Genomic DNA, 23,195 nt, shown 5'->3' with positions numbered 1-23,195 from the left:
TCACTGTTGGACTTGAGCATCGAAATTGGTTTTAGCTTATTCATCAAGCTTTAACACTAAACTTTACTTTGTTCATAAGTCAGCAGTTGTGGTTGGAACAGGAGATTGAGAGAATGGTTAATGACCAAAAGCTTGGAAAAAAATCCACGGTGAGGGTTTTCTAGAGAAACAATACTTCAGGAGCCCTGAAACATGATACCAGTAGCTTGTGTTCCTCCTCAGAGCATCTTGGTTGAATTTAATTAAAAGACACCAGAAATGTGTCCTGCCAGTGATCCCTGGTAATTAAAAATTACAGCCCTGGATAACTGATTAGGGTTTCTTCTTTTGAACAATTTAACAGCATTGAAGGGCAAAGTCTGTCAGAGTTGTTCCTGAATACTCCTGAGAATAATGAGTGGGATAAGTGAAAACTGAGTGTTGTTTCAGAATGTCTGTAATGAAGTTGCTCATTATCCATGGCCCTGCATGTGTGTAGAGCTGTAATTTAACAAATTTATGACTTTGGCATCTGGATTTTGGTTTAAAAACCTCTATTTTGTCAGTTAGGAAGTAAAGTCATTTTGCTTTCATGGGAAGTCTTCAGTCCTGCTTGAATTTTGCTTTGTTTTTTGCCATCGAGTTGAAAAATCTGTTTCTTGTTCTACTAATTGCTCTCCAAATGTCCTTTTATTCCCTTCCATCCCCCAGCCCAACCCTGCCCACAATGTACAAGAAAGCTAATTTAATTTTCTCCATTTTTACACCCTGTCATAATCACTGTCACTCCTGACACTGAAGTGGACGAGCTGCTCATATTTCACATATTTGCTCTGTGCTGGGGTACAATTAACTGGATTTTAATCATTTATTGCAGTGGAGGAGTGGGGCCATCAGACTGGTGGAGGTTGACCTTGGTGGTGGTTTGAGGAGGAAAATGCTGGTTTGGGTGGAGGAGAGGCAGCAGGATGGGCTCTGGCATGTCCAGCAGCACAGGAGGACATGGGAGAGCAGTGGGAGTCATGGTGGGAAGCAAAGCAGGATCATGGGGCTGTGGAGAGCCCTCAGAGGAGGCAGAAAATAAAAGCAGCAGTTTCCAGTGGGATTTTTATTTGTGCTCATGTTGGCAGCATCATATCTCTCCAAAAAAGGCATCTTTGAGGAGAATAAAATGGGTGTTTTTGGTTGAGGAGCCGTTTCTGGTTAGGCTTGAGTGATGGTGAAGTGTGCACAACACAGATGGCCCAGACAGGACAGGACGAATTTGATTTCCTGAAGGGGAGAAAGGGATCCCTCAGGTTTCCATTTCTGATCCTTTGTGACAAATTCTCACCTCTGTATCCTTATCCCAAGATTGTTCAGAATTCTTTTTCTTCCACATGATTTAGAGGAAGGGAAGGGGCACCACTCTTTAATGGCAGTGTCCTGTGACTGAGTAAATACAACTCCCTTACTTCAAAGAGGCCTGAACATAATTTTTGGGTGGATTTTTTTAGCCTAGCTCATGCCAATTTATTTATCACAGAACCCATGCTTGATTTTATCCTTGGTAATGGTCTTACATGGCCTGAACAGGGCAGCTTTGTTATAATGAGAACAAATTTGCTGGCTGTAGCCAAAATTCTTGCTGCTTTTTTAGGAGGAGAGTTGAGAAATTTCGTTTCTTGAGGAACATGCAACACCCTGATACAAACTGGACTGATTTCCTCCCCCATACTGTGTTCAGGAAAGGGTAAATGTAGCTAAAAGCACTTTGGATAAATTTCACAGCAGCGTAATAGAGAAAAAATGAGCTGGAAATGGATTTAAGCCAAGGTGGGGACTGGTGACTCAGCAAATGGCACCCAGCTAATGAGGCAATGCTTACAGGAATAATTACTTGGAAATATGTTTCTTACAGCTAAACAGAAAACTCTGTTTCGAGCTGGGCCTGGAGGAGTTCTGATGTGCAGGAACAGAATTTATAACCTGAAATATAACATAGAAGCATGTGTTCTTCTGGCAATTGTCATTTCCAACCAGTGTAGTTCTCTTAACAGCAGAATGATAAATAGGAATAAATAAAAAAATAGCTTTTGCAGAAATTATGGGCTCTTTCTTTGCAGCCAGCATGCCAATCCTCCATTTTCCTGGTGGAAGCTGTGGATGTTGACTGTTTCTTGCCCCTCTTGCTGCATTTTGCTTCATTAGCTCAAAATTTCTGTGTTTTGCATGTTTTACTTGACATCCCATGTCACCAAATCCCCCCCAGCCACAGTAATTAATGATGGCCCAAAGTAATTTCATCCGGGAGTGCTGTGGTCAGGCTTCAGAAGGAAGTTTCCTCAGGATCCCATCTGCTCCTGGTGAAATTCAAGTATTTCCCATCTACTGTAGTCCCTTTGTATTCAAACCCACCCCCCCTAATTATTAAAAACCCCAAGACTTTTGTTACAGAGCCATGCCGTCAGCCTTAATTTACTGTTGATGAGCCCATTCAGGGTTTAATTTCATTTCTTTCATCCTGTAATCCTTTTCTTCAATCCCGTGGTGCACCAGAATAAATGTCAGGCTTGAGTGTGGATGGGGAATATTGTGAGTGTTTTTGGTTTGGTTTTCTGAAAGAAAGAAATCTGATTTTACAATTCCTGCTGTCGTCTCTCTTCTAAACAGGAGAAATACTGCAAAGGTTGGGTTTTTTCATAATCTTTTAGCTTAAGTAAAAGTAGAAATGTCACTTTTAGCTGTGCAATATGTGAAATTAGGTCAGCTGAAATCTCTTTTATTTTTCCAGTGCTGCTTTATTGAATTCAGAGGCAAACTCTGAGGCTAAAGGAATTGGGGAGGAGGAAGATGGAAACACAGGATCAAATTTTTCCCTTTTTTTTCTCTCTAATCCAATGTCTATGGCTCAAAGAAAAAAAATTAGCAGCAATTTTTGGCCAGCAAAGAAGGCTGCTGAATTCAAAACTCTCTGCACTTTTATGCCAGACCAAACTAAACCAGCAGCAATTGTTTCCCAATTATGATATTTCATTGCCCAACATTAAGAATGACTCCATACCTTTAGTGAAAATACAAATGTGAGCTGGGGGGACACCAATAATTTATTATTTACCCTTAAAAGATGAATAGAAGGCAAAAAATCATTCTGATCCCTTTTAAAAACCAAAAGCAAATGTGAAGATCCACCCACAAAATTTGCAAAGGATCTTTTCTTGGGGTTTTCAGAAGTAGTGTAATGGGGCTGTGACTTGTGGAGATCTGTTTCATACCACGGGATCTCTGAAGGGTTTTTGAAGATTTCTGGGGGACAGCTTTTAACCTAAAGTTGTTTTGCACTTTTTTTATGCGTGAATGAAAAGAACACTTGAAGGTCCTTATACTTCTCCTGAAGATTTAAAGCTTTAAAAGAAGAATAGTAACAAAAATCCTGAATTCATATGCTCAGAGATGAGGCCATCCTGGCCTTTTTGTTACCTTGCAAATTTGGGTTGTGTTTGAGGGGGTTCTACAGGGGCAGGAGGGGGAGGGCTGGGCTTGATGTCACCTGTCCCCCACATTCCTCTGACCCAGGGGCTTGTCACACACCAAAAATGTCAATACTCAAGTCCTGCCTGTGTTTGGTGTGGAGCCCACGGAACCACGGGATCATTTTTGGCTGGAAAAGACCTTGAAGAGCAACGAGTCCAACCATGATGCTGGGGATGAGCATTTCTAAAAGCCTGCACTCCAGAAATCTCCCAGAGCTGTTCCATGAAATCATCCCCTCTGACTCACTGGAGGAATAATACTTGTTTATCGCAGAGGAGATGCAAACAGGATGTTGGATACATTTCTCTTGGCATGTATGGCTAAGAAGGATTAGTTAATGTTGGTTTTTTCAACTCTGTTTGGACTTATCACTGTAGTTCTTCCAATCTTCTGGTTTCAGACTAATTTCCTTCCTTTTCCATCCTTTCTGCTTGACTGTGGAACAAGAGATGAGCCATGGACACCTGCACTGTGGGATTTGGATCTCACTGCTGGCTCAGTGGTTTTGTTTCATTCTGAAACAAAATTTCACAAAAGAAAACTGAGGCTAATCAGAAGATTTGCTTATCCAAATATGGATTTCATTGCCTAAGTGTTCAGCAGATGGGTATGTTTTATCAGGATGTAATAGAAAAAAAAAATGTAAATAGTTTTTGCAACTACCCTGAGTGGGGTTGACTTTTTAAGTTAGTTTTTTTCTGTGAAAAATAAAAGTGTTCAATTTTGTCACCAGGACTGTTCATCCCCAAACTCCTTCACCTGTTCTTCAAGCCCCCTCTATTAGTTAATGTCTTTATTCAGTCTAACAATCTTCTGCTACAAAAATTGAATTACTGAGGGGCCTTACAAATCACCTTAAGAGGCTATTTTAGAAAGAAAATAGTTTCAGATCTTGATCCATTACTGTTGGGCAGGAAATTAACTGAGGGAAATGCATATTTGAGTACCTGGAGCTCATTGATCATTCCCTAAGCCCGGCACTGTACAGATGCAGGGAGAGGAGAGAAATGCCCCCAGGTTCTTGCCTGAGGGAAGGTGTCTGTTCTTGGGAGCAGGAGTCATTTCTGTGTTTTATGGGGACTTGCTGTGTTTGGTGGGGAGCTGTGCCATTGATCCTACAGGGAAAAGAGTTCTTCTTGGTGCTGGTGAGTTGTAGTAGAGCCATTAAGCTCCTCTGAAGGGTTTAGTTCTTCAAAGTGTCTGAGTGCCACCAGCAGCACTTTGAGGCGACGGGAGATGAATTTCCCTGTGGTGAGATGTGAGTTATTCACAAAACAGGGGCACTGCGAACGAGGTTCATCTCAGTTAATGTACAGATTTCAGCCCTGGTGGAAGGGATTGAGTATCCTGAGATCTCCCTGTGGCTGAGTTGGGAGGGATGAGGCAGGAAGCTGCTTCTGGAGAAGAAGGGAAATCCCAGATCCCAACAGCCTTGGAACCACCAGACTGTGGCATCTGGCCAGGAATGAGCCTCTTCCAGGCACTGGGCTCCCAAAGTTTTTTTGTGCTTTCAAGATGAGGAAGGGCCTGGAGCATCTGGGTGCCCAGGAAGGGCTGAGGGAGCTGGGGCTGTATCACTCAGGGCACGGGGTCTGTGTCTTCTGAATCACTTCAAGAGCCCAGAAACTTCTTTGTTGATGGTGATTATGGACTCTTCTTTCAGAAGGCTTTAAACAGGGGTCTGGGTTTTCCAGAGCCTCTGAAAACTCTGGACTTCTGCAAGGCTCAGTTCCTACCCAGGCCAGCAGGATCCGTGTCCAGAGAGCCCCAGAGGGGCTGGAGCATGGGCAGGGAAGGGAGCTGGGAAGGGGCTGGAGCCCCAGGAGCGGCTGAGGGAGCTGGGAAGGGGCTCAGCCTGGAGCAAAGGAGGCTCAGGGGGGACCTTGTGGCTCTGCACAGCTCCTGCCAGGAGGGGACAGCCAGGGGGGGTCGGGCTCTGCTGCCAGGGAACAGGGACAGGACAAGGGGAAACGGCCTCAAGCTGGGCCAGGGGAGGCTCAGCTGGGACAGCAGCAGGAATTTCTCCATGGAAAGGCTGCTCAGGCCTTGGCAGGGCTGCCCAGGGAGCTTTGGAGTGCCCATCCCTGGAGGTGTCCCAGGAAGGGCTGGAGGTGGCACTCAGGGCTCTGGGCGCTGGGCACAGCTGGGACTCCATGGGCTGGCAGGGATTTTCCATCCTCAGATCCTGGGGTTCTGTGATAGTTCAAGTTGACAAGGTGGGGATCAAAGTTGGGCCCAGAGATCCTGGAGGGCTTTTGCAGCTTCAGGGATCCCATGATCTCTGCTGGTGTGTGCAGTGGGAGCAGCTCCTGTGGCTGGGCAGGAATCATGGGGGCTGAGCTCTCCCAGCTCACTTGAACACGTTCATTTTTCAGTGACCATTTTCACCTTAGGGCAACATTACTGCTCAGCTGTTGTCTACCGTTAAACACAGGCAGAAGTTTTTCCTCACTGAAGCTCATGAAAACTCTGGGATTTTTACATGGAATGCCCATGGTGAAGAAATATCTGGGGATTTGAACTAAAAACCCCAGAATACCCTCCAAAAACTCCAAACTCTCTCCCCCACACCATTTCCACAGACATTGCTGTAATTTTTATATACCCAGGTGTGATTACTCCCAAACACTTTTTATCTCTTCTGGAGAATCTCTATTGGAAGACAATAATATTCTTTTTTGTTTTTTTTTTTTTCCCTTCTTTCTTTACATGGTGAAAAGATAACTTTTGGGTTAGGTTGGAAAAATAGTAAGAAAAAATAAGCCTCTATGTTTTGCATTATTTATTAGACAGTGTATTGAGGCATGGTGAGCTTTAAATGGGCAGGGAGATGAACAGTTGGTATATGTAGGCTGAAATCAAATGTTTAAATAATGCCAAATTATCCTTCTGTACATTGTTAAACATGAGTGCAGTGGGAAGGTCCAAGGAGGTGGGGAAGGAAGCAAGGAGAGAAAATGTTCTTTTCAATTGGATTAGAGAGAAATGGGATTTCTCTGCAATTGAATGCTCAGTTCTAGTCTGAATTATCTTGGGAAGCTGATTAGCACAGGAAGGGGGTTGTGCTGCGAGTTTTGTGTTTGACTTCAATATTGTTTCAGTTCCCTTTTGTGAATTGAATGGTGAAATGTTCATTTCAGGAACATCTTACTGGGATTTAAGTTCAAGGAATTGCAAACTCTTGGGCGTCTTTAAATGTTCACAGCAGGAGCCCATAGAATCACAGAATTATTTGGGCTGGAAAGGACTTCTAAACCTGGGCCTGATGCCCACCTTGTCCCCAGCCCAGAGCCCTGAGTGCCACCTCCAGCCCTTCCTGGGACACCTCCAGGGATGGGCACTCCAAAGCTCCCTGGGCAGCCCCTGCCATGTCAGACATTTTTTGGTTCTGTACCACAATATCTTGATTTTAATCTCTGATTTATATGCTGCTGAATTTGTCCGCAATATTGATGCAACATGAAATATTTGATTTATTTGTCCCTTTTGATTTGATCTGCTGGGCAAGTCTGCCATGGGATAATTTCACACCTTATTTCTAAGCAGAGTTGTTTGAAGGGAATTGTTTGGTCCTAGAAGGAAACACAGTGTTAAATATCTTGGGGCTCCTTCATTTAAACATTTAATTTGATCTCCCAGCTGGTCTTAACTTAAACCAAGGTTTCTGGTGTTGCCTGGTGTCGCTTTTCTCTATGACCAGTTGGCCAATGCAGCCTAATTGTGTTTCTTGAGAAGTGGCTGGGCTTCTGATTCAATTCCAAATAACACAGCACAAAGATGTTACTGCAAAATGATAGGAAATGTTGAAAAAAAAATGAAAAAAAAAAAATCAAAGAAAACACAGTGGAGTAGGTTCTTTATTCCACATAATGGTGCTGGATGAATGTTTCTAATGTTTAAATTCTATTTTCCCATCTTCTCTACATAGAAACAACAGATTCTACTATTGTGTTATTTTACTACTGTTAAGAGATTTTACACTTTGCAAATGTTTCTTGACCTCCTCAGATTTTTTGCTTGATAAAATGGCTGGGATCTTGCCACCTGAACTATTACAAAGCTCAATGTGCTGCTGTTTTGTTTAGAAGGTGAAGTTTCACATCCACAAGTCAAAAACTTCAGCTTTACTACTTCTTCAATTTTTTTTTAAGCCTTTCAAGTTTTCCTTTAGTATTTTATTATTGCAAAGCTAATTGCACAAATCTGGGCAGTGTTCTTTGTGACCTTCTGACAATTTGAAGGGTTTTTGCTAAATATAAAACCATATAACACATTTTGTAGACAGGAACTTTTAATGAGGATGTAGAGTAACGGGAATGGCTTTAAGCTGGAGGAGGGCAGGGCTGGATGGGATATTGGGAATTAGGAATTGTTCCCTGGCAGGGTGGGCAGGCCCTGGCACAGGGTGCCCAGAGCAGCTGTGGCTGCCCCTGGATCCCTGGCAGTGCCCAAGGCCAGGCTGGGCAGGGCTTGGAGCAGCCTGGGACAGTGGAAAATTCTGTGCCCATGGCAGGGGTGGAACTAAAAATAGCCTTTTAAAAGTCCCTTTTCACTCAAATATTTCTATGATTCTGAGCAGTTACTCTGCTGTTACAGAAACACAAAAGCAGGTTCTTCAATGCTTTGGGGTGTCTTTTAAATTAATTTTGGATTTTTTTTTATTGTTGTATTCATAGAAAAAATACAGAGAATGCCAAGTTAATGCTCCTTATCCATCTCTCAAACAAAAACTTCTTCTCACTCTGTAGCACTGTGCTCCACAGGATTCACTGCTACCCCATTTAATTGGGATACATTTCCTACCAGGACAAAGGTATTTTGTGAGTTTACCATACGGATCAGATCTTATGGAATATGGTGTTTCAGTGAAGGGGGAACTATAAACAAAATCTCTATCAACAAAGCCAGCAAAATAGCATCTCAGAGTGATTGATGGCTGCTGTGGAAATAAATTCAAGCCTGTGAAAGTTTTGTACAGTTGCAAGTGTTAGAAAAGATAAGATATATGGGATGTTCAAATACAAATGATGTGCAAGTGCATTATTTACTAATGGAAAGAAAAAAAAAAATAGCCAGAAAAGGGTGAAAGTGTTACTCACAGAATGAGCTACATCCAGCCTGGCCTTGGGCACTGCCAGGGATCAGGGGCAGCCCCAGCTGCTCTGGGCACCCTGTGCCAGGGCCTGCCCACCCTGCCAGGGAACAATTCCTTCCCAATCTCCCATCTGGAATATTGGGGGAATCTTCCCCCTCTGTTTTCCTTTAATGAGTTTGGGCACATGAGCAATTAAGGAGTTGTAATCAAATGGAGCTAATCGGTGACACAGCCTCGTGCCTCTGGAGTGCTGCTCCAGTCAACTGCTGCTCATATCTCCAGTTTTACCTGTTTAGGTAAAACCAGTGAGGAGTGGCACAGGCAGTGGTTTTCCAGCTCCAGGGGCTGAGCTCTTCTGTTTCTAAGTCTTGGTGTTTTTATTCTGCTCAGGAGTTGGTGACTAACAGGTGAGGAGAGGCTCTGCTTACTCCAGAAGCCTGATGGTACCAGAGTATTTTAAATATCATTGAACTGCTCAGTCTCCAAACTACTTCCACATAATCAGCTCCACATAATCATTGACCCCACTCTTGTCTGCTAATTAAAACAGTTAAGAACAAACTGCCAGGGAAAGGCAAACCGTGAATGGCTTCAGATAAACAACTGCTTTCATTTTTATCCGGAATCAAACCAATAATGAACCAGAATCTTGCCCCCAACCAAAAGCAGCACTTAATTTTAAACTTAAAGAACATGAACAATCACACACAGAAAATAATAAAGAGCTCCCAGAGCTGTGCTCAGTTGTTTTCTCACCCACCCTGTGGATAGAGCCTTTGTGTAATTAAGTACTGGAGGTCTGCAAAGAAAATACCTTATCTGCTTGTTCTTCCCGTGTAATCAATGGCTTGGGATTTATTGTGCAGCTGGCTAATGTAAAATTAATCAAGCTCTCCATTTCAGCCAGCCTGGAGCTGGAGCAGAGGCTGAGGAGCTCCGTGTTAGGTGTGCTGCCTCTTTATCAGTGTCTGTAGGTGAGATAAAATCAAAAAATAGCGCTTCAAAAACTGAAGGGAATTAGGAGGGGAAAAATTTGGGCATTACTGAATGCTAAGAAGACTTTAAATCCTACAGAAATACCCATGCAATTGCTGTCTCATCTGCAGGATTATTTCCTGTGCTATCTCTGAGGGGAAAACCTTACAGGAAGGATTTGAAAGCTGCCCTGAATCCTTTTATTTTCAGCTATTAGAAATTAAACTGAGTCCAGCTTTAGGCATCACTTTGTCCTCCTGCTGGTGGCCTCTGTGTAGCCTGTGGGTACAAATTACTCATGTATTTTTATGAATTATAAGTTGTACAGCTAAGAAAAAACACATTCTTTTTGCTGCCCATCCTTGCTGATGGAAAGCTTCCCTGGATCTGCACCTGGACTGGGCTGACTTAGCAAGGACAGCTCCTAATTCTGTCCTTTCCAGGCAGGTGCAGCTTGGAGAAGGGTTTTATGTGTCCTTAGGTCTTTGAAAGCAGCACTGATGGTCAGAGGCTGAGATTCCTTTGGCACTTACCATTTTCCATAGGAGCCAAAACACTGAGCAGAGTTGTATCCTTACAAGGAGAGATGATCAGTCTTAATTTCTGCCAGCAAATATCCTCCTTTTAAAACTTATTTATTATTAATTTTTAAAAAAATTACTCTTTGCAACAAGGAGCTGAGTTGCATTTTATGCTAATATACATGTGTAAATTAAAATAAAATTAACATACATAGGTAAACAAACACAAAATGCAAGTTCAGCTTCTTTCCAGCACCAGGAGCAGAATTTATGATTTTTTTTCTACCATTTCATAGAGTCATTGAGGTTAGAAAAGCCCTCCAGAACAAGGTAGTCCCAGCTGTCCCCAGTGCCCACCTTGTCCCCAGCCCAGAGCACTGAGTGCCACCTCCAGGGATGGGGACTCTACTGCTGCCTTTTAGGGAATGATATTTTTTCCATACCTTCAACTCTCCTGAGAGTAGAGCCAAACAGAGATTTTGATGGCAATCACGACATCCTGTAAGGTGTTTATTTTTGAAATTGTTTTCTAAGGAGGTAAAAATGGAGAAGTAAATATTTTCAGCCTCTGGAGTCAATATTGCAGGGGATATGAAATGTCTTTTCCAATGTAGCAGAAGCCCAGCAACTCTCTCCTTGCAGTTTATCACTTGGTTGACGATAAAGGTTTCAGACAGCAGATGAACCATGCTTACACTTCATTTCCACCATGTTATTAAAGAAAAAAAAATAAACCACAAAAAATCATCCTGACTAAAGTTTCTGGAAAGAGTCTTTTAGTGTTCAGAGGCTGGAGAGTTCACACAGCAGTGATAGGACAAAGGGTGTTGGAATCCAGGGTTTCCCTCTGGCTGCCCTGGAAGGTCTGGGACCCTGGCAGGGGTCAGGAACCCCCCTGGACAGAGCCCCCAGAGACACTGTCTGTGATCTCTGTCCATGGAAAAGAGTTTTCAATCTTACAGGATGAATTACCAGCTCTGAGTGTTTGATATGAGTAATAATTAAGTGTGGCATGGGTGCAAAAGTCAAATTTTAGGATTCTAGATTAGGGGTCCAAAGGGGACAAGATGGAGGAAATTGGGTGTGCCTTGTCCTTTTTCTCCTTCTTCATGCCCTCCATGTCTCACTGTGGTGTTGGCATTTTTCTGTTGGTTCAGGCTGGGGACACACTGTCCAACGTAGGTGACAGATATTGGCACGTTCTTGTAAATCCAGTCCAGGGAGTTTCTGGTATTTAATGTTTGTCACATCCCACTGAGGGCAGAGCCCCACACGCTGCCCTGCAGGACAGAGCTGGGCAGGGCAGCAGAACATGTGAGAGATAAACAGAATAAACAACCTGGAAACCAGCACAGACCAATTATGGCTTCTGCTTTGGCAGCGGGGCTGACAGACAGAGACTTTCTACAATCTGGGGATCATCAATAGCACAGATTCCAACAAAGGGGAATTCCCACTGCCAGAGGGCAGGGCTGGATGGGATATTGGGAATTAGGAATTGTTCCCGCAGGGTGGTCAGACCCTGGCACAGGCTGCTCAGAGCAGCTGGAGCTGCCCCTGGATCCCTGGAATTGTCCAAGGACAGGGCTTGGAGCCCCCTGGGACAGTGGAAGGTGTCCCTGGCCTGGATAGGCTTTAAGGTCCCTTCCAACCCAAACAAATCTGGGATTTCATAATCAGCATCTCTGACTTTAACATCACTTTTTGGGAATCCTCTCCAGATGGGTGCTTGGGAGCACTGTGAGCTGACAGCTGCCAAGTCCAACAGTCCTTTGTCCCACCCCATAATTCCTCCCTCACAGAGTTGCTTTACAGAGGAGATAACTATAAATCCTCCATTCATTAAAATAAATCCTAAATTGGTTCAAAGGCAATCAAAGGCTCTCACCATTTTACAATTTCCAGACAGTTTTGGATTATTAGGGCCCCCCAAGATTTCCAAAGATGAGGATAAGGAGATGGTGGCAGGAGTAAGAGAGGATGCCAGGGATCTGTTCTTCCACCTCAGGATGTGGTTTGCTTATTAAATAGGCACTTAAGAGAAAAAAAGGTTTAAGTAGTCCATTCATGCTTTTCACCAAAAGGTTTTTCTCACCTAAAATTTGAAAGAAGCACTGACTTTGCATTCCCCCTCTTTCTCCTCCTGGTGTTTTTTGGGTTGGGTTGGGCTTTTTTTTTTTTTTTTTTTGCAAATTTGGAGATACTTGGTGAATTTACCTGATAAAAAACTGTGGGACAGGAAGCCAAAGCACACCTCCTGTGACACATTGTAGACTGGGAACAAATTTAATTACAAAACTAAGATAACTTCGGTTTTACTCAACAAATTAGATCTCCAAAGTGTGCAGCTCACCAGGAGAGCCATAAATAACTCTCTGCAGCTCTCCAGCACTGAAGTCCTCTTTGCTTTCCCAATTAACTCAGGCTGTTTGAAAACAAACTGGCTCTAGGACAGTCAGAAAGCAGCTCAGGCTTCAATTACTGAACCCATTGGACCATAATTCATTAAGAGACACTTCCAAGGGTGACATTTCTTGGGAAGTCTTCTTATTCCATGTTATTTCTGGATGTGGGACATGCAAATGGCTGGGACTCAGGAGCTGCACAATGCCTTAGGTACCTTCACCTATTTTTGAGGAGACTTTTTTTGCCTGTGACTTTGGAGCCTGTTTTCTCTCACACCCTGGCAGGGCAGCACTCTCCATATCCTTGGCTGGGCAACTTTTCCATCCCTGACTTTGTGTCATCCTTCTCTGTGCAAAATGAGGCAACTTCATGAAGTCTCCATGTATGTAAGAAGTTCATTCCATGCCATTTCCTGGGTTTTGCCACTGCATGTCTGCTTGGAAATGGGCTTAAATCCAACATTTTGGCTCTGTTGGGGCTCCTTTTGGTTGCTAATTTTGGATAGTTAAAATCTATCAACCTTTCCAAAGCACAGCACCCAGTCTTACCTCATGACAGTGTTCAGTGGGAATTAAATCATGGTTTAGTTAAGCCACAGTACCAAGGTCCAGAGTCTAAACATCCAGGTGAGTCCTCAGTTGTTCCTACAGGGATAGAATGAAGAATTCCCTGCTTTCAGGTGGATAATTCAGGGCAGTTCCATGACTGTAGGATGTGTTCCTCCAGAACAGGGTTGCATTTTTGAGGAAAGATGGAGAAAATTGCATTGTTGTAATTAAGATGCGCTTGTAGCAATCTTGTTTGTCTGGGTATTTTTAGCAGTGTCTAAGGGTGAGTTTGAGGAGCTGAGAGAATTGAGTTTTCTTTAAGACAAGGGGATGTCTTGGGATGGCAAAGCCGTGTTCTCACCTTCTGCTACTGCTGCCTGAGGTCCTGATTAAATTACAGGAAGATGTTGATCAACATTGCTTTCATTAGAGATGTCAGGAGAGAGCTATTTATAGGCACAATATGTAAATCTCCCCAAATAGGTGGTTAATTCTCTGGAACACAAACAATCCTAGGAGTGGCAGCTTAATTAGCACCCGTTTTCCTGGCTACCTGCTGGAGACTGGCACCAAGGGGAAGGTTCTGGAATTATTGGAATATTTATAACCTTGGAGAGGTGACTTCAGAGGAGCAAAATTGTTCTTCCTCATATTTTTTAATAACACGTGGCTGTTTCTAATTTTTTAGGTTGAGGGGAGGGGTTTAGAATCTTAAAAACCCCAAAGTTGGAGGTTTCATGCCTGTGTAATTTTTCTATCCCAATTTATGAAGTGCTGCTTTTTAAAGGAAATGACAGCCTCAAAAATACATTCAATGGTATTCACATGGTATTGAAATAGTCGAAAATTTAACATCTCTTTTTACAGAGAATTATATTCCTGTGTACATACCAAAGTTCCCTAAAAATTTACCCTAAAATTAGTTTAAAAATTACTTTTCTTTCTCTCACCTCGGTTCATTGCCATCAGTTCTGTGGGACACAAACTGAGGTTTTTCTGTGCCTGTTTTAGACATATGAAAGTCTGAACTGAAACAGGAGAAATTCTTCAAGCAAGAGAAGCCTGATTATTAAATATGGTTTTCAACCTCCATATTTAACCTAAGATATGAAACTGGCAAATTTACCCTTTAGGAATGTGGCAAGGGTGAGTATTATTGGCTCACCTCATGTTTCAGTTAATAAATGCCAATTTATTTGAGTTAAAGAAATTCCAACAATATGAAATGTTAGGAATATCTCCAACTGCTTTTCCCAATTTGCTTTTACTAGTGATATTACAGCAGTCAAAATTTACTTTAAAAATTGCTTATAGTACCAAGAATGAGTTGAAGTTCCAATATTAGAAATTTTTCATCCTTCTCTATGAGAGTTCTGTCTTAAGTGCATTATAGGCATAATAGGGAAAATGCAATCCCAACAAATATTGGAAATAAGATGAAATTTGAATGCTGGTGGCATAGGAATGGTTAAAAGCAGGTTTAATCAACTTTTGAAAGCACTTCTGAAGATACTGCAGCTTCTCTCAACTTATCCAGTGCTTTTTAATGGTCTTAAAAATTACTTTTGGTAATGGTAATTTTAGCTGCTGCTTGGCATAGTATCATGTTTTTATGTGCTTTACAGTGTTTTCAGGCACAAGTATGATTTTAAAGACTCCTGTCAACTCCAAAACTGCTTGTAAAATGGGGAGTTATTTCAATCTAAAAGCACAATATCTGAAAGAGGGATGGCTCTGCATTCATCTCAAGCTGTAAAAATAAAATAGCAATGCACAGCACTGGCAAGGCAATTTGCAGGTCCCAAACCCTTTTGAGATACTGTATCTGTGAATAAAATAAAGAAAAAAAAACATAAAGGTGAAAGAATGGCAGAATAAAGCCATGAGATAAATTAGCTGATCAGGTTGCATGTCCTGAAATGGAACAGGAGCTTTTCATAATGATCTTTATTTGCTTTTTGTCCTTTTTTCGCACTGGATTGTCCCCCAGCCTCACTTTTTGTCCAGCTCAAACCAAACCCAAGCCCAAATTCACCTCTCCCTCAAGCCTTGGAATGCCTAAACTCCAAATTTTAGAGCAGGGCTTAACTCTGATTAAAGTAGACAAACTCTGGAGGTTTGCACAGGATCTCAGAAGGGTCTGAATCAAGCTCAGGTTTGCTGGGGTGCCTTCCCAGACTCTCCAATTAGGGATTTCTCTCAGGAAGAGCTGAAAATAGCCCGTGAAAGCCCTTCTTATGCCATTTTCAATGCACAGCCATGGCAGCACAAGCCAGCTAATGTAAAAGGTTATGGCAAGCTCCTCCGAAATTGCCCAGCTGTGGAGCTGAATGCCCACACAGGAAACGAGGCGGGGCATTTTCATTTTCCCCTGCAGTGGGGTTGCTTGGTTACTCAGTTTAAATGTATGGCTCTATGTGGCTCTTTATGAGGACCCTCAGTTTGTAATCGAGTTTTAGAGCCTCTTTCATGGCCGTGTTTTTCCCCCTGAGTGTTCCCTGCTGAATGGCAGTGGAGGTAAGGAAAAAGCACCGCTTCCTTCAGGAGCAGCTGGGGCATTTTGGAGAATCCAGTGCAGCTGGAAACAGAAATACCTGTGCAGGCAGAGAGAAGTGTGAGGTGCTTTAACTCAGCCTGCAAGAATTTCACTCCTGGCCTCTACAGGTTGGAGAAGCTGCTCTCTCTCTCCCAGGCATCGCCAGCTCCCAGGAGCATTGCTGGGGTTTCAATCCATCAAAGACCCCAGGCTGGAGGTTTTAGCATTGATATGCTGGGGTTGTGAAAGATGGAGATTTCTTGAATTGGGCTCTCTCAGCAGCTTGTCCCATCACCAGCCACCTCAGGGGCACTCATTGTGCTGGCAGTGTTTCAGTGAATCAGTGCAGGTGTTCTGGCCTTGCTCCGTCCTGGATCTTGTGTGTGCCACACACACAAACTCTTCATTTCCAGCTGATGGTCAGGCAGAATTCAAGTGTCTATTTCCTCATTAATAACTTAATTCCTTATCTAAAATGGCCACAGTATTATTGGTGACACAGGCTTGAGGATGGGACTTGGTGATTCTCACTTTGTATCTCCAAGACTTCTCTAAGTGTTTGATTGGCTTAACCATGTAGAGGAAATGGGGAGAAAGGCCTTTAAATATTTTAAAATTGTAGAATGTTTGGGTTGGAAGGAACATTAAAGATGGAAAATTCCAGCCCCTGCCATGTCAGGGACACTTTCCATTATCCCAGGCTGCTCCAAGCCCTAATGTCCAGCCTGGCTTTGGACACTTCCAGGGATCCAGGGGCAGCCACAGCTGCTCTGGGCACCCTGTGCTGGGGCCTGACCACCCTCCCAGGGAACAATTCCTTCCCAATATCCCATCTAAATTTCCCCTGTGTCAGTCTGAACCCATTCCCTGTGTGCTGTCCCTCCAGTTGCTGTTGCAGGGTCCCTCTCCAGCTCCCCTGTGTCACTTCAGGCCCTGGAAGGAGCTGTGAGGTGTCCACACCCCCTTCCCTTCTCCAGGCTGAGCAGCCCCACCTTTCTCAGCCTCTCTTCATCTCTGACTCTCCAAACTCTCTTTCACAAGCTCTTTTCTTCTCCTCTCTAAGATAGAAAGGGTCATGGTTGAAGAAGAGACTATCTATGAAGCTAAAACTGGTGAATGTTGAGATTTGGCTTTGTTTAATTCTCTCTGGAGCTAAATGAAAATGCTTATAAACACATAGGGAAAGAAACAACACAACAAATCTAGATGTTTTGCTCCACTCTAGGTGCTAGAAAAGTCGCCACTGCTTTTTTTGAACTCTGCTCCCACTCTGTGGGAAATAATTTGGACTTTCTTCCTGGGTCAGGCTTTTTGCAGTATCAAAGTTATCACTGCCACCTTCCCACAGAGATTTTCTCCATGTTGGATGCTGTGCTATCCAAGTTTTTTTCTTTCACATGCATATCAAAAAAGTGGCTTTAGTGGCTCCTTTTCCATTTTGCCATTTGTCTTATTGACACCACGCAGTCACTGAAGTGGATCAGAGCCCTGAATTTGTTATAAATTCTTGTTTGCTGCAGTGTTTGGGGATGATAAACTGGTTTATTGGAGACATGGAGGGAATAGAAGGTTGGTAGGGAATGGTTGAATGCTGCTTCCTCCTGCACTGTCATGGGGTGGTACCATGTGAACAAGCCATGATTTTTTAAAATTAAGCTTGCTCCAAGATGTTCTGGATGCTGCACACTTTCATGGATTCAGGAAGAATTTGGAAAGATTAACAAAAAGACAAATTTTAGAGTTAATATTTTGTTCTTTCCTGTCTTAGAGGGCAGTCCTAGGAAGTAAGGGATTGATGCTGAGGAGCGTTCCACAATTACTGACAAGGTTTAGAGTCTGATCCTCATTTCAGTTAAAAATAAAAAATAAACTTTTTTTCTGCCAACAAATAAAATAATTTCCTTCGACAGTTAGTGGGTGGAACTTTATTAAATGGAAAATCTTTTCAATTGGGCTAAATATCTGTTAGGAACTGAGTCAGGGGTTTGAAATTGCCCATTGCACTCTCTGTGACTGTTTAAATAAAAACAAATGGAACAATTTATCTGAATAAATAAAAGCAAACTTGAATATAAGGCAAATAATGAAATAACTCAGCGTAACGATTGAGTGCTCCTGCAGCAGCTGGAAGAGCTGGTGATTAGCATATGGAAGTGGATTTTTTTCCCAGTTTTTTTTCAGGAGTGCTCAGGAGGGGGTTGCAGTTACTTCCCAGAATCGTGTCCCAGGAAGGTTCAGATTGGCTGTTTGTTTTCCAGATGATTGTGCTGCTCTCCCTGAAGAGCTCCTCACTTATTTTTTGTGTCAAGGTGAAACTCTTTCTGTCTTTGGAGGGGCAGGACTAAGTTAGGGAACTTTTTTCTCAAAGCTGTGCTCTGTTAGTGCAAATACAAATCGCCTCTCGAGAGGAGGGGAGACTTTTTGTGCTTGAAATCACTTAAATTTTTAGGGCTTTGTAGGCCAAGTTATTTTTCTTAATAAACTTTGAAGCCACATGATACAAAGTCCAGAACAGCCCTCTTCTGATACTGCTCCCACATCATTCAAATGTTTTATTGAGCTGGAATGCAGAGGTATAGGAAGTGTAAGTGGTTATTTGGGGTTTCCAAGTGCTTGTGTGTAGTAGGGGAAGTATAAATGCAATTTTGGATGGCTGTGCCTCCTTTACTTTGATGCCTGCATTGTCAGTCTCTGTGAGGGCGTCGGGGTTTGACACGGGAAAAGAATTTTCTTGGAAGGAAGAGGTCAGTCCAGTCAGGGGTCAGGGTTGGATACTGCCACTTGGGGTGACCAATTGAAGGTGGACGCGCCTCTGAGAACACAGAGGAGTTAAAAGCAGAATTCCCAGGAGAACTCGCTCTCCTTGGTTCCGGTCATCGGAGGGTGCAGACCTCCCCTGCCCAGCCCAGGCTGGGTGGGGAAGGGGAAGCCATGTGGCCTGCTGAGGTAGGCCAGAGGGTGAAGGGTCTGAAACCGAGCTGGGCCAGTTCCTGCAGACAGAAGGGTGGAGAACGTCTGAGATGTCTTTGTTCCCCCCCCAACCTAGAGGGAAAAGAGATAGAGAGCCTGCAGACACCCGGGAGTTTGCCAGCAGAGGGGAAGGAGGAGTGGGGGGAAGATGCCCAGCATGGGAGACAGCACAGTGTCCTGGGCCAGAGATTTCAGCTGTCTGGGGAGTCCAGGAATTTTAACCCTTTCCTGTGAAATGAAGGCTTTGTGAAATATTGCTCCTCCTCAATTTGAAGGAAAGAGAGACAACCGGGGACCTCAGTTATTAGGGAAAGAAGGTTGGGGGGAGATGATGGAGTGGCTGTTGGCTGGACTCTTCTTGTTAGCCATAGAGTGAACCGACTTCTCCTCCAAGAGAGACTGCACTTTGGGGGGATGCAATGGTGAGCCAAGAAACTCCTCCAGCAACTACCAGTTTAGGAATGAACAGAGGTCAGCAGAGGAGGGTGTGAGGATTCCTTCTGTCTTCAGAGAAGAAGAGAAGGTGATCTCTGTTCTTGGACCCCCGGCTCCAGGGAAATGGGGGGGACTGTAGTCCCAAAATGAGACACTGGACTGTTGTTCCTGTTGGTCCTTGGCAAAGCATCCTTAAAGGAGCCCTATGAGCAGTCTTGGTCCATGCATGGTGGTGAGAGCACTGTGACATGGAGAGGAGAGTGTCACACTGGCAGATTCTCTCCGGGCGGTGCCATGGGTGACATGGAAACACAAGAGGTGGCAGCTGTGTTTCCTGGGGGTCTATGGTGCAAGGGAGACTCCTCTCCCCCCTGATGGACTCAATATTGATTATGTGGAAGGGTGAAGACTGCATTAAGGGTCCAAATGTGTCTTGCTGTTATTTATTGGAGTTGGGCGGGGGGAGGAGGAATGTTTGAAAGGTTTTCATTTCGAATTTTGTGTGGTTTTTTTTTCCTTTTATAGTAGTAGTAGTAGTAGTGTAATCAAGTTTTCCCCTTGTTATTAAGTTTGGCCTGCTTTGCTCTGTTCTCGATCGCATTTCACAGCATTCAGTTGATAGGTTACATTTTCATGGGGGCGCTGGCATTGTGCCAGTGTCAAACCATGACAGAGGGTGAGCGTGGGGCCTCTCAGAAATGTGAGTGTGGGGCTTCTCACAAAAGTTTCTGAGAAGAGATTTGCAAAAGCTGCTGGAGCCTGGTAACCTTCACACACAGTGAGTGATGTAGGAGTTCAGGTATCTCCAGCTACTCCTTAACTTGTTGTTCATAGAGGAAGGTGTCCCTGCCCATGGTGTGGGTTGGAGCTGAGGATCCCAAAGATTCCTTCTAGCCCAAACCATCTTGGGAGTCTGAGAGTCCCTCCAGTGGCTGGGAGCAGCAGACCAGCATGGAAAATGCTGTGAAAGCCCTTTCTGGAAGAACTGGTGCCTTTGGAGGTGGCAGTCCCCTGGCAGAGGGTCTGTGAGGATGCAGATGGCCTCTAGGCTGGTGGGAATGAAGAGCTCAGGAGGAGAAAGGGAGCTGCTGGAAACTGCAAACCCCCATAGATGTGGGGCGGTGCTGGTTAGAAGGGACATTTGGCTGTCAGGCAAACCCCAGCTTGTGTGACCACGGAGTCACAGGGTGGCCTGGCTTGGAAGGGACCTCCAAGACCATCCAGGCTTTTCAACCTCCCACTGGAGACTCTCTCCTCTCAGATGTCTGCAGAGCTCTGGGCATTGCTTGTTGGGTCCACATGCTAGGAGTTTATTATTAGCTGGTTCATTAACCATTATTTTAATTTTTATAGATTATTTTCTCTGTTTTTAGCTGTAAAACAGAGAGAAGTCATTCAAGGAATAGAAATGCTGGGTGGGAAGGGGATTTGAAGGAGTTTCAGAGGTGAAAAAGGAAAATGATCCAGGAGGTCTCTGCTGGGGAAATACCTGATTATTCAAGTTGTTGTGTTTGTCTGTGCTCAAGCTGTTTGACCTTGCCGAGTGTCTCACCTAGGACAGTGATTGAGGGTTTCCTCTGAGCTATCTCATTAAAAATAATTAGAAATTAAAATAATGAAAATTAGCCAGCAGAAACCAAATAGAGCTGAGCCTTGACACTGTTACATGGAGAGTTTGCTAAAGAGGTTCTCACTTTGCTCCCAAGGAGAGAGGCCCTTTGTTTATCCCCTTCTCTTGATTAAAGAAGGGTAAAGCAGAAGCACTGTTAGGAAAAACAGTGAAGTTAACAACAGGAACAGAAATGATTTGCTGCAGGGTCTTAGGAAAGCCTTCAGTGCTTGTTGTTTATTTAGTAAGTTCTATTTGCTTTTCCTGTAAGGAGTTTGGGGCAGGGGCACTGCTGCCTCAGGATTCCATTTACCAGCATTGCTGCCTAAACATAAAATGCATCATGAAAACTGTAGGGAGGGAAGCTCATTTATGGAATGCTTTTCTTTTTTAAAGTGTGTTTGATTTATCATGATTTGACTTCAAAACCTATTCCATTGTGTCCAAGAATTTCAAGGACAACTTGTTTTTTTGTTGAGAAAATTGGACCAGAGGCATGTTCTGGTAATATATTCTGGTAATAAACTGCAGTGTAAAATTGGAAGAGGTAAAATAATGGCTAGAAGAGTTCTACCAAGGCCCATATACTGACATGGGGCACCTTTCTGTTCTTTGGGTTTAAAGTCCTGTGAAAATATTTAGCTTAAGGAACTTATATTTCCTGCTTGCTAATTTACCTACGTGTATTTCCAGAGAGCTTCCATTTTCCTTGACTGAATAAATTCCAGCTTGTGTCATCTTTGTAAGTTCCCCGAATCCTGAATCTCAAGAAAATGCTAACATACATCTCTAGAAAAAAAAATTAGAGTTGGTTTTCTTATGGCACTGGAATGTTTATTGTATCCAGTGAAAAAAAATAAGAGCGGGGGGGAAAAAAAGGCTGTATTTTATATAGATAATGAAAACATTTCTTATCTGCCCACTCAGTGTGCTTGTAGGAAACTGCAGTGTTATGAAAGATGTGGTTTTCCAAGAGATTTATTTGCTCTGTTAAATCCTGCAAAACAAAAAAAAAAAAGCTTTAAAATAATAGTTAATTTAATTCTTAAAAGCAACACAAACTGAAAATTTTCAATTGTTATGTATCAAAATAGACCATATAAGAATGAAAGGAATAAGGAAGTAGAGTTCATGCATTATTAATTTTATTTAGACTGCCTAAGGCATTTTGAAATGGTGAAGTAGACAGGGAGGTATTTGGTCACAGGTTGGGTTTGGTGGTCTTGGAGGTCCTTTCCAACCTGAAGGATTCTGTGACAACAGATGCCAGCCCTGAGCACACTGTGCACAGAGCCTGGGGGCTCTCCTCCCTGGAGCTGGGGCAGAGCTGTGTGCACACAATGCTGTGCCCTGGGAATTCCATCATTGTCCATAGGGATGGACAGGCTCAGGGAATGCCATGCTCAGCCTTTTCCCTGTGGTGCTGAGATGTTTGAACTCCTCAGGGGAAATGCAAAGCTGCTGCTGCTGCTGGAGGAAAACCCTGTGTTGTAGATGTTTCCTCTAGAGGTTTCACCTAAACAGAGATCTGAGCAAATGCTTCACTGTTCTCACCTCCTGTTGTAGGTCTTGTCTTGTTTGGGATTATTAGAGGCTGTAATGAGCTGCTCTTTGGGTCCTTTGAAGTCCACAAATGTGTCATTTTTACCATAAGATGAGGAATAGCATTTACCTTCAGCTTGCTCTTCTGTTTAGTTTACGGATGATTTTCCGTTGGGATTTGTATGTAAAAAATACACCCCAAATAAACAAAAACAAACCAGTAATACCTGAGTATTTCTTCCTATTTTGAGCCCAGAGCTTGATTAGAAGGTATCATTTCACACAAATGGAGTTTGGTTGAACTATGCATCAGAGGAGTATCTTAAAGTTTATAAAATCACGGGCAGTCTCGGATAGTCCTGTGTGGTGAATTGGGAATGAGAATGGTTGTCTCTTCTCTTGGAGTCAATGAGGCTCTTGGAAAATTAAAAGCTCTTCTTAATGAACTTTTATTTCCATATGCTTTAAAGGGGATAGTGGTTTTCTGCTATTTAATGTAGAAAACCTGATTGGTCCTAAAACAGTCATCACATGTGGTAATCATGCTTTTATGTGTTTTAAGGCTACACTTATGCGTTTGCTAGCTCTGCATGTATTGCTTGATATCTTTGAACCTCTCTTTTGAGTAAACCAACAAACTCTCACTTATTTTCTTTCGTTATTCTGCTCTGCTTCCATTGATGACTCTAAACTTTTGACTCCAGACTGGCAATATGAGGGTAAGATGGCAAAATATGACTTCCTGAACATTGCTCGTCTGCTTTTCATTTGTGTTCTCCTTAGAGTTATTTAAATTCCATTCACTAAGTAGATCCTTTTTGTTGCAGTTAAATACAAATTATGTTTGTTTCTGTTATGAAGCTTTAATTATTTTTTATAACTTTTAATAATTCCTTTGCTATTTCTTTGGGTTAAGTTACCATTGTATTCCCTGTGTCCTGGCACACACTGAGATTCTTGATGGGATCTCTAAAGCAAAACACAAACAGATTCCTTAGTGTAGCCATCCAAATGGATTGTGGTGACAACAATCCTTCCCTGGCAGGGTGGGCAGGCCCTGGCACAG

General features: G+C 43.1%; 1 protein-coding gene across 18 annotated transcripts in view; it reads left to right on the top strand.

Moving 5' to 3' along the window:
* The window catches only part of LOC110473259 (protocadherin-15), a 632,634-nt gene that overhangs the window by 371,152 nt on the left and 238,287 nt on the right, over nt 1-23,195 (top strand). For 10 of the 18 annotated variants that reach the window (XM_085583131.1, XM_085583130.1, XM_085583129.1 and 7 more), the window contains one exon: nt 22,834-22,848. The exons of the other annotated variants lie outside the window; for them this stretch is intronic. In XM_085583131.1, coding sequence (XP_085439257.1) covers nt 22,834-22,848 — 15 coding nt within the window. The remainder of the gene's footprint in view (nt 1-22,833; nt 22,849-23,195) is intronic. 18 annotated transcript variants of the gene reach the window in all.

This window comes from Lonchura striata, chromosome 6 (assembly GCF_050655825.1).
Source record: "Lonchura striata isolate lonStrDom1 chromosome 6, ASM5065582v1, whole genome shotgun sequence".
Lineage (NCBI taxonomy): Eukaryota > Metazoa > Chordata > Aves > Passeriformes > Estrildidae > Lonchura > Lonchura striata.
The sequence above is the reverse complement of the archived record's forward strand: the minus strand, read 5'-3'. Positions and strand labels throughout refer to the sequence as shown.